Source organism: Triticum aestivum, chromosome 3B (assembly GCF_018294505.1).
Source record: "Triticum aestivum cultivar Chinese Spring chromosome 3B, IWGSC CS RefSeq v2.1, whole genome shotgun sequence".
In the NCBI taxonomy this organism is placed as follows: domain Eukaryota; kingdom Viridiplantae; phylum Streptophyta; class Magnoliopsida; order Poales; family Poaceae; genus Triticum; species Triticum aestivum.
Genome location: NC_057801.1, coordinates 841,371,876 through 841,383,789, shown reverse-complemented (window position 1 = coordinate 841,383,789; position 11,914 = coordinate 841,371,876). Strand labels below are relative to the sequence as shown.

The 11,914-nt window shown below is 49.3% G+C and overlaps 1 protein-coding gene across 1 annotated transcript; it reads left to right on the top strand.

Moving 5' to 3' along the window:
* Nucleotides 1-1,340: 1,340 nt before the first annotated feature.
* On the top strand, nucleotides 1,341-9,241 carry LOC123067024 (ankyrin repeat-containing protein ITN1-like). The gene is made up of 3 exons (XM_044489986.1): nucleotides 1,341-1,929; nucleotides 7,425-7,963; nucleotides 8,651-9,241. The coding sequence occupies exons 1-3, from the start codon at nucleotides 1,368-1,370 to the stop codon at nucleotides 9,239-9,241; spliced, it is 1,692 nt and encodes a 563-aa protein (XP_044345921.1). The 5' UTR covers nucleotides 1,341-1,367.
* Nucleotides 9,242-11,914: the final 2,673 nt, after the last annotated feature.

Here is an 11,914-nt window from a genome sequence, read left to right as displayed (position 1 = left end):
AAGCAGGTGCAGGTGAACTTCTCTTGAGGAAGAGTAACCCTTCTGATTCTTACAGTCAACACATGGACAGATAACAAAACCCTTCTGCTTGTTCGCATTAGCCACTACGAGGAAATCTTTCAAACCCGTAGTGAACTCGCGGGAGAGTCGGTTACCGTACATCCATTGCCGATTCATCTGCATTATTATAATATAAAATATATAATTAACCATCATGCATTTGTTAAAGTAACTAGCTATAAACAATAGAAATTAAACAATGAACAACACACATGCATATTTTATCAATGACACACATGCATGAAAGGTTCAAGTTGCTAACCGCGATCGAGGAGGAACCTCAAGTGTGGCTCCAACACTTCATATCATGTTTGTTTCACGCTGTTGGGCATTTCATCAAACACCTTGTGTGCATAAGAGGAACCAAAAGCAAACCTACACCCCCTTGTGAAGAGAAGTGGCACCAAATGGCTAAGTGAGTGCGCTGAACTGGTATATATAGGGGAGGAGCTTTAGTCGCGGTTGGCCAGGCCAACCGCGACTAAAGGCCTTTGGGCACCTTTAGTCGCGGTTGGCCTGGCCAACCGCGGCTAAAGCCCCTCACGTGCACTAGCTGGCAACCGAGCGCCCTGGCCCAAGCCTTTGGTCGCGGTTCGTCTGCCGAACCGCGACTAAAGACTTCATTAGTCGCGGTTCCTACAGTTTCGCGACTAATGGGGCTGGACGGAAGCCTCTTTTTCTACTAGTGTGTGGACGATGTGGATTTGTTGCTTGTGTGGTTTTTGACCTGGTTTTCCTTATAAACTGGATCAATTTCTTTTTGAAGTATATTAAGGTGGGGAGTCTCCCCCGTCACCGTTTCAATTTTTTACTTTACTTATACACAATTGCTATTCATTAGCATCTAAAAATACTACATACTATTGGTTGACAGGCAGTACCTTTTAGACTACCATTTGTCTTCTCAAATGGCAGTTTTCTGTAGATATATTAAGAGGGAGCAAATAGCAGCAAACAGCTTGTTACAAATCAATGTTGTAAGCAATAAGCAATTGCTACAGCCCATAAAATAAACAAAAGTAAAAAAAAATGGAAGGAGAGTTTATCCATAAATTTATTGTGAACAATCACCTCATTTCTTCAGCTATCAACTTTGATTAATTGTATATGGAATTTTCTTGCATTGATCTTATTATAAGTAGTACTATCCTTAAAATAGATGTTTGGCGATTTTTCGTTCTTGATCAGTCATGACTACTCATTTACCCACATTCCGGCAGACTGCAGTTCAACGAGAAGATTAAAGATACATGGCGGCGAATACAGCAATAGGAAGTTCATCTGCAGGAGGACAGGGACAGCAACAGATGGACAGACGGCTCCTGCAAGCAGCCACATCCGGTGATTCCATATCAATGAAGGAGACGGCCTCGCGAGATCCAAGCATTCTTCTTGGAACAACTCCAGCTGGGAACACCTGCCTTCACATATCCACCATACATGGCCACCAGGCATTTTGCACGGATGTGGTGGCTCTGGAGGAGTCTCTCCTCGCCGCAGTAAACTTGGATGGAGAGACGCCACTTGTCACAGCAGTGAAAAGTGGCTGCGTCTCCCTGGCTTCCGTTCTCCTTCGATGCTACCAGGAACGGCAATCGAGTGAGACAATCTTGAAGCAGGACATTGATGGCTGCAATGCGCTGCACCATGCCATTCGCAGCGGCCACAGGGAGCTTGCGCTGAAGCTCATAGAAACAGAGCCGGCTTTGTCGACACATGTGAACAGAATGAACAAGTCACCCATGTATATCGCGGCGATGAGGGGTTTTACTGATATTTCAGAGGAACTGCTTGAAATACCTAGCTCTGCTCATACGGGAGCAAGCGGCAGCAACGCTCTGCATGCTGCTGTAATAAATGGGAACGCAGGTGAGAACCAGTGTATGCATGTCTATATTTTCCAGATTTGTGATTGCTCATTGATGCCCCTATACAACCGCACATGTGGTTTTTTAGCACGCATGGTTGCCTGCTCAGCTCAACGGTACAACTAGATGTTGATATATTGTTCACTCATGGTGTTTTGATGATTTATTAATTTAAAACTGGACTGAAAAGCTTTTTATGTAAACGGAATTTAAATTTTGCGGTATTATCTAGTCTAGAGCGCGGTACGTTGACGTTCAAGAACTATTCTAATATATTGTTTTTTTTAATAGCCTATTTCCCACTGCCTTTTGTTGAGTATATTGTGTACGTGTATATTTGTGTGTAGGCCCACCTCCTGTTTCCTTTGTATAGTTGAGGTTGTGGCCCACCTCTGTACTTATATATACGTGCCTGGTGCTTCGATCAATACATCGAGATTGCACAGCCCATAACTTGTCCTTCTATGTGGTATCTATCGCAGCATGATCCTAACCCTAAAGCCGCCGCCGCCGCGCCTCTACGCGCCGCCGCCGCCGCCGCTACTCACCGCCGCCGCCATCCTCCCCGGTCGCCGCCGCCGCCGCTGGTCGCCGCCGCCTCTCTCCACCACCTCGCCCGCCGCTGCCGCCGCCTCTTTCCGAGGCCACCGCCGCCGCTTGCTCCCGCTTTCGCCCCCGCTCCCGCACCCGCCCCTCCCACCCGCGCCGCAACCCGCACCACCCCGTCTCCCTCCGCCTGCGCCGAGTCCCAAACCCTAACCTTCGCTATGAGCTCCTCCTCGTCCACCGTCTCAAACCCGTTCGCAGGTCCCGATGTCACTCTCGTCCGCGACCTCAACATCCATGAGCGTGTTTCGATCAAGCTTGATCACACCACCGCGTCCTACTCCGCTTGGAAGCGGTATTTTTCGCTTGTGTTCCGTGAGTACCTCCTGCACGGCCACGTGGACGGCACCGTGGACTCAGCACTCATGATCAACGACGAGGAGTGGATGATCCTCGACGCCACCATCATCCGCTGGTTCTACCTCACCATCTCCAGCGACCTCTTCCACACCGTGGTGGATGACGAGGACGACGCCTATGCGGTCTAGACCAAGCTCAACGGCCTCTTCACCGACAACCGGCTGCAGCGCAAGGTCCTGCTCTACGGTGAGTTTTACGGGTGCCAGCAACTTGACTCATCCATCGATGATTTTTTGCATGCGCCTCAAGAAGCTCGCCGATGAGCTCCGTGATCTCGGGGAAAAGATCGACGACGAGCTCCTCATCAGCACCCTCTCCGGCGGCCTTAACGAGGATTTCAGGAATGCCGCCTTCAACCTCACCCTCATCCCGGAGCCTACCTTCGCTAAGGTCGTCGCGTACCTCAAGTTGGAGGAGCGCTGGATGCGGGTGGCGCGGACTCGCGCGACCCACACCGCCCTCGTCGCCGGCACCCGCGGGGGTCCAGCCCCACCACCGCCGCACCTGACGCCGCCACACCCGGCGGCGCCCGCATTCCCGCCAGGCTTCCCGGCCGCCCCTTCCCGCCGCCCCAGCCGGCGGCCAATGGGGGGGGGGGGTCGTCGCGGCGGTCGTCGTGGTGGCCGCAAGCAGGGGGCATAGTTGCTCAGGGAGGAGCACCCTGCCCACCGCAGCAGGCTTATCAGCTGGCCCCGTGGTACGCCGGCCAGAACCCATGGACCGGCGTTGTGCACGCCTACTCCATGTCGGTTCCTCGGGCCCCTGCCCCGGGCATTCTCGGCACCCGGCCACAGCCACACCAGGCGTTCTACGGCGCGCCGCAGCCCTACGCGGCGCCCTACGGTCAGCAGCCGCCGCTGCTGCCCCTGACGGCCGCGCCGCCTCTCCCGCCGGCACCGTGGGACCCGGCCCTTTTGGCGGCTCTCCACAACACTCCTTCCCCATCCAGCTACACCGGCGGCGGCGACTGGTACATGGACAGCGGCGCCACCGCTCACATGGCGGCGTACCCCGGTAACCTCCACACCGCCTATCCTGTCCACACCTCCAACCGCATCACCGTCGGTGACAGGTCTTCTCTTCCTATCACCATATTGGTCATACATATTTTCCGTCTAACTCCACTCCAATATCCATGTCTAATATTTTAGTTTCTCCTGAACTTATTAAAAATCTTGTTTCTGTTCGTTCTCTTACATGTGAAAATCCGGTTACTGTTGAATTTGACGAATGTGGTTTTTTTGTTAAGGACGCTCGCACACGGATGGTGCTCCACCGATGTGACATCCCCGACGAGCTCTACCTGGTTCACTCCGCCACCTCCACCACTTCCGCCGCCCCTGTCGCTCTCGCCACCGGAGTGGATCATTGGCATGCTCGCTTGGGTCATCCTAATCCTGCCACCCTTCGCCACATACTTCGGAGTTTTTCTTTCATGTGTAATAAGAACGAGGATCACTCGTGTCATGCATGTCGCCTCGGCAAACATGCTCGTCTTCCGCTTAGGGCTTCTTCTGTCGTTGCATCGTACCCGTTTGAGTTAATTCACAGTGATGTTTGGACCTCTCCTGTTGCCAGTAATACGGGCTTTCTTTATTATCTTGTCATACTTGACGATTTTTCGCATTATGTGTGGACCTTCCCATTGCGCCGCAAGTCAGATGTTATATCCACTCTCGCCGCTTTCTACTCTTACGTTCTCATGCAGTTTGGTCGTCCCATTCTCGCGTTGCAGACAGACAACGGGAAGGAGTTTGACAACCTCGCTGTTCGTAATCTTCTCACCACACATGGCACGATCTTTCGTCTCACTTGCCCGTACACCTCGCAGCAGAACGGTCGTGCTGAGCGCACCTTCGCACTCTCAATGACTGCGTTAGGACTCTTCTCTTTCATGCCAATGTGCCTCCGCGCTTTTGGCCTAACGCTCTCGCCACCGCTTCTCTCCTCCTCAACATCCGCCCATGCCGTACTCGCGGGAACTTTACACCTCATAATCTTCTCTTCGGTGCACCCCCCTCTTATGATGGACTTCGCATCTTCGGCTGCATTTTCTACCCTAGCAACGCCGCTACTGCGCCTCATAAGCTTGCACCCCGCTCCGTCGTCTGCATCTTTCTCGGCTACCCACCTAACACTAAGGGCTATCGCTGCTATGATCCCGTCTCCCATCGTGTTTTCACCTCCCGACATGTTTACTTTGATGAGATGGTGTTTCCATTTCAGCAGCAGGTACCTCTTGTCGTCTCGTCACCGCCGGCCACCGGCGGCCCTTCGACGACATCGTCAGGTGGACGGTCCCGTTCGGCCCGTGGACCGCCTCCGGGCTTTGGCGGTCCTTGCGCTCTCACGTCAGCGCCTGCCCCCTCGGCCTCCCCGGCCGACTCTGACGGCGCAGCTGGCGCCCCTCCTGCACCCGCCGCCCCCGACTCGGGCGCCGTGGGATCGGGCGCTCTTCAGCCGCCTCGACGCCAGCCGCCTCGCCGGCCCTGACACCGGCCTCCTCGCCGGCTCCGACGCCGGCTACCTCGCTGGCCCTGACGCCGGTCGGCTCGCCGACCCCCACGCCGGCCGCCTCACCGGTGGCTCCGACGGCGCCGCCTGGCCCAGTCACACGAGCTCGTACCGGCGTTCATCGTCCGAGCCTCCGGTACTCGAGCGACGAGTACGTCCTCGCCGCCTCCACCGCGGAGCCGTCGGCTATTCCCGCGTCCGCTCGCGCCGCCCTCCGTGATCCTCACTGGCTTGCGGCGATGCAGGAAGAGTTCGATGCTCTTCAACGGAACCGCACCTGGACACTGGTTCCCCGGCCTCCTCGCGCCAACGTCATCACTGGCAAGTTGGTCTTTCGCCATAAGACCCGCTCGGATGGTACTCTCGAGCGCTACAAGGCTCGTTGGGTGGTCCGTGGTTTCCGCCAGCGCGCTGGAGTGGACTTCACTGAGACGTTTGCCCCGGTTGTAAAACCGGGCACGGTCCGCACCGTCCTCTAGCTCGCCGTGTCCCGCGGCTGGCCCATAGACCAGATGGATGTCTCCAACGCCTTTCTCCACGGCCATCTTGGGGAGCAGGTGTATTGTGAGCAACCCACCGGTTTCATCGATGCCTCACTTCCCGGCCATGTGTGTCTGCTGTCCCGCTCTCTTTACGGGCTCAAGCAGGCACTCCGCGCCTGGTACCAGCGGATCGCCGGGTTTCTTCAGACACTGGGCTTTAGCGTTACTCGCTCGGACGCCTCACTGTTTTTCTATCGCCACAGTGACACAACTGCATATTTGCTTCTTTACGTCGATGACATCATCCTGACGGCCTCCTCCGCAGCTATTCTTCAGCAGATTACTCTCCGGCTGCGTGACGAGTTTGCTATTAAGGACCGGGTGCTCTACATTATTTCCTTCGCATTGAGGTCGCTCGGCTCCCGGACGGTTTCTTCCTTCATCAATAGAAGTATGTACATGAGCTTCTTGAGCGTGCTGGCATGCTCAACTGTCACCCTGTTGCTACTCCTGTTGACACAAAGGCCAAGGTCTCTGCTCTTGAGGGCTCGCCTGCGTCGGATGCTCCTTTCTACCGGTCTATCGTCGACGCTCTTCAGTATTTGACTCTCACCAGACCGGATCTTTAGTATGCTGTTCAGCAGGTGTGTCTCCACATGCACGCCCCTCGTGACTCTCATTGGACTCTCGTGAAGTGGATCCTTCGTTACATCCGCGGCACGATGACCCTCGGGTTGACAATCACGGCGTCTACTTCTCTGGAGATGGTGGCCTGCTCCGATGTAGACTGGGCTGGCTGCTCCAATACTCGTCGGTCCACCTCTGGCTACTGTGTCTACCTCGGTCCTTCACTCGTCTCATGGTCGTCCAAGCGACAACCCACGGTTTCGCGCTCCAGCGCGGAGGCTGAGTACCGAGCTGTGGCCAACGTTGTTGCCGAGTGCACCTGGATACGACAGTTACTTCAGGAGCTGCATCACGACATCTCCCAGGCTACAGTTGTCTACTGTGACAACGTTTCTGCGGTGTACCTCTCCGCCAACCCCGTTCATCATCGCCGGACTAAACACATTGAGCCGGACATTCACTTTGTGCGCGAGCAGGTGGCTCTTGGACATATTCGGGTTCTCCATGTGCCGACTGCACAACAGTTCACTGATGTGATGACGAAAAGACTGCCGACATCTACCTTCAAGGAGTTCATTTCCAGTCTTTGCGTCACTGGCGCCGCTTCGACTGCGGGGGGTGTTGAGTATATTGTGTACGTGTATAGGGCCCACCTCCTGTTTCCTTTGTATAGTTGAGGTTGTGTCCCACCTCTGTACTTATATATACGTGCCTGATGCACCGATCAATACATCGAGATTGCACAACCCATAACTTGTCCTTCTACACTTTTTAATAGCCGATTTATTCTAATATATTGTTGATGCTCTAGAATTATTTATTCTTATAAATCCTTGCTGGTCCTTACAAGGATTATCGCCATCGCTTTCCTTAATTAACCATCGTTCATGTATTGATCTGTTTTCAGGTTTGGCTAAAAAAATTATGGAAACAAGTCCTCGGCTGGCTAGAGAACATGACAACGTGGGAGCTACTCCACTAAGTGCAGCTGTATATCGTGACCAGATTGGCGTGGTACGAGTATTGCTGGAACATGATTCCTCTTTAGGGTATGATGAGGTGCAACGTGACGGTTTGCCTCTCCTTAGTGAAGCTGCAGGTGGAGGTCATATCGATGTTGCTCAAGAGCTTCTTAACCACTGTCCTGATGCTCCTTACCGTGGAACGCAAGCTCCATGTTGGACATCCCTTCATACAGCTGTGTGGCGAGATCAGGTGGAGTTCACCAAATTCATATTGAGGACCCCACAACTTCGCAAACTCATTAACATACAAGATGTGCACGGGAAAACTGCTCTGCATCTCGCAGTACAGAAGTGCAATCCTAAAATGGTTGCTGCTTTGCTGTCTCACCAAGATATAGACACAACAGTGCTCGATAAAAGGGGTATCCCACCAGCTGGGGGATTAGTTCACGTCATGGATCAGGCCAAGACTTTAAACTGGGTACGTATATTACCAATATGTACGTAGAGCATCTACTGCCAGTTCTTTTGGGACTTTTGGCTGGATGTGGAAATAATCTGCCCCCTCCCAAACCTATTCTACAAGCCCAACCTAATTTTTTATTTTAGAAGTCTACTAACTAAGGGTTAACTAGTAGGCTCTGAAAACATTTTACTGTGTTGTACCCCTTTCCTCTATTTATGCAAGCAACTTATCATAGAGTCATTCGTGATACAGTGTACAAACGATTTTGTAGTCCACTATTTGATTAATTGTTTTAAGAGTATAGAAAACTTTATATTATAAATTTTAAATTTGTATGAAAATTTACGTAACATTTTTGTAGTGTGCAGTTTCCAACATTGTGGGCTGGGCTACTTTGTTTGTCAAATTATATATAATATCCATCTTTTACCTTGTTATATCACATTTTCTCAATACTATCCAAGGAGAACTGAACGTAGCTCAGTTGGCAAGGCACGAGCGTTTGCAGCCATCCCACCAAGGTTCAAGTCTCGGCTTGACCGTTTGATGCTCACGGAGTTTTCTTTTATAAAAAAATGCCAACAGGCTAGTCTAGCCCGGGTTGGTCTCGGTTTTTTTTTCAATACTATCCAAGTAATAGAATGGCTAGGCTTTATTATTACACCGTGATCTCCATTTGTGCCTTTCATTGAATTTATGCAGAATGAAGTGAATATGCTTATGCTGGCAGCTAATCCTAGAGATGTCAATAATCGTCACACGCATACCAAAGGATGGATGGCCAATGCATCAAGGAAGGAAGTGAAATCACTAACTCAGACATACACAAGCAACACTTCATTAGTGGCGATTCTCATTGCGACAATAACCTTCGCCGCCGCCTTCACCCTGCCTGGAGGATACAACAATGATGCTGGAAGCGAGGGCCTTCCTATCATGTCAAAGAAGTTTGCGTTTCAGGCTTTCTTGATCTCCGACGTCTTAGCAATGTGCTCCTCTTTTGCCGTAGCCTTCATATGCATCATAGCAAGGTGGGGGGATTACGAGTTCTTGATTTATTACAGATCGGTCACTAAGAAGATCATGTGGTTTGCATACATGGCAACTACTACGGCCTTTTCAACTGGTTTATACACAGTGCTTGCTCCACGTGTGCACTGGCTGGCAATTGCAATTTGCATCATGGTGGCTTTGTTGCCCATTCTCACTAAGCTGCTGGGCGAATGGCCGGTTTTGAAGCTCAGGTTTCGGCTGGGTAAAACTTTCAACTCCAATCTCCTTAGCATGGTGTGAGCTCAACAATTCGGTCTTATATATGGTTCTTATTTCTGATAGTGCTCTGTAATTTATGTGTAATCAACATTGTCTGGCTGGCTACTCGTTCTGTATTTGTTAACTCATCGGGACGAAATGTTGTACTACCATTATTGCATTTGTTTCAAACTTGGGACAACATATTGTACTGTTATTCTTGTATTCCCGTAGAATTTTATGCATCTCTCTAGTGTCTAGAGATGAATCACGCCATCCGCAATGACAATGGCCTTTTCTTTTTTCTTTTTTTGCGATAAGCATTGCAGCATCAATCCAGCTGCAGCGGCAATAAAATGGTATTTCTCACAAACATCCATTTGAAAATGGCAAGGTTAACTCACAGCTAGCAGTGATCAGCAAACAGAGGGAGACTGTGTTGGGCAAACCGACCCAACAGAATGAGCATGCTAGGGGCTCCCAACAAGCACGGCAAGCAGAACCATCAGGCACCATCTCACCATGACCAAAACAACGGTGCAACAAAGAAACCAACACCACAGGAGCGGAAGATGACCTAACATCGGAGAACAGTGACACGCTAAACTGAGCCGCTGGTGAGTCTGCAACTGCACCTGCTGGCCCAGCCACCACCTTCGCCTTCTTCCTTGCCTGCCCAGAGGCGTCCACAAGCGCGGTGACATCTGAGATTAAGCTATGTCCTTGCTAGGCTGGCGATGGTCAGAGACGGCATCAGGATGCTAAAGGAGGTCTTTTATTGACGATTAATGTCAAGAAGCATCGACGGTGGCATTCCCCTGTAAGTCGCCCTGTTTTCCTTCTTCTCCAATGCAAAACGAGAGCTCCTTTCCTGTCTGAGAAACGCCAAGCTTCAGAGATTGTAGGCTTTCCTTTAATTTGGAGCAAAAACGTGGAGATAGAGGCGTTTGCATGATAACAACTCCCCATGGGTAATATTTATTTATAATTTCAGAACAGAATGGAGGGTGGAAGCAATCTTCTCCACAATAATAAAGCTGTATGTAATGTATGTATATTGTATATAAGCGCTCGTGTACCGCTGCACTTGTTCAGGAACAAGGATTACCTGACTCCAACAATATATTCGTGTAGCAAAAATTTGTTCGTGTTTTAAAAAATGTTAGCGCTTTTCGATATTGTTTGAGATTTTAAAATTTCTTCACATATTTGAAATATTGTTTGACATTTAAAGAATATTTGTATCTACTGTGGCAGTGGATGTTAATGGCGTAGTTATACAATGACCAACGCTTGCTAGATCCACTGGCGAGCAGCACAACCTCTACTATTTTTAAGCTTATACTCCCTCCATTTCTAAGTATAACACCTTTTCGAGAATTTAGCATGGAGTATATACGGATGTAAATAGACCTATTTTAGATTGTAGATTCACTCACTTTGCTATGTATGTAGTCCATTTTGAAATCTCTAAAAAGCCTTATATTTAGGAATGGGAGGAGTATTTGTTTCAACGTGGAAATTCATAGCAGGCCCAATTCTCAAGTGTTGGATTACCCAATTTGAATTAGTTCCCAGTGAAGCTTTTTTGGATTATGTGGTGTACTGACTTGTTTTCTAAGCATTATCTTTTTTCTGCGTTCCCTCGGCGCTACTCTCTTTCATGGCTCTATGCATCTGTGCAATTTTCTTTCGTGGATAGCTCCAGAGGGGACCCAGATGTTGTTGTTTACTTGTACCAATTCATGTACTTTGGAGGATGCATCATAAATTACATTTATGCGGATATAGTATTATTCAGTTATTATTACATTCAGTTATTATTACACGGACTGTATATCAGAAGAAAATAGGGACATCTAGCAGTCCCTGGTGCACAAACATATGCCTCCGTTAAAACCCTGGCACACTCCTTTGGTAAAACCATCGGCCAGGCAATTACGTAAACAATTGTTGTCATTCGTGCACAACCCGCCAAACTGGTGGATCGGTGGCTTACACTCCCTTGCCGAAGCTACTTGCACTGCTCCCTGGTCCTCTACATGGGTTAATTAGTAAAGAAGATCAGTCATCTCACATGTATAACTGTACCAACATCGCCAATTATCGTAAGTATTAGCATATATACCTGTGGCCACAAGAAGCAGGGCGATGACAAAAAAGACCTTCATGACCCGATCCATTGGATTTCTTGTGAAAAAGTAAGATTGTTCTATGATAGATTAACACCTTCAAGATGGATTCTTTGATGGATGAATGTAGAGGAAGGATGAGGCTCGTTATCTATATCTATACGAATATATAAAGGGCGAGTTACGGACATCCAACATATCTCATTAATTAAAACATGTCTATCCAGTGGTTTATGTAGCTTTGAAGTATATCACTAAAAATGTTTAATATGCAATTAATATCATACCTAATATAAACTTCAGCACTAATTGTGTAGTTATATCCACCTAATACCAATGCCCAATCAATACAGGCAATTCAATTAATATCTTATCTAATATAAAGCGGTATTTATATATATCCTACCTAATTTCAGCATGCAACCAATATCTTTCCTAATATTAACATGCAATGCATTTAACATCTTATCTAATGTATTGTGCATTGTAGGTACACGACTATTAGTGTACTTGCAGTAACACACACCTATATTTCTCGCTTCGAGGCTAAGGGAGTAAATTTTTGTAGGGTAGTGTAACTGAG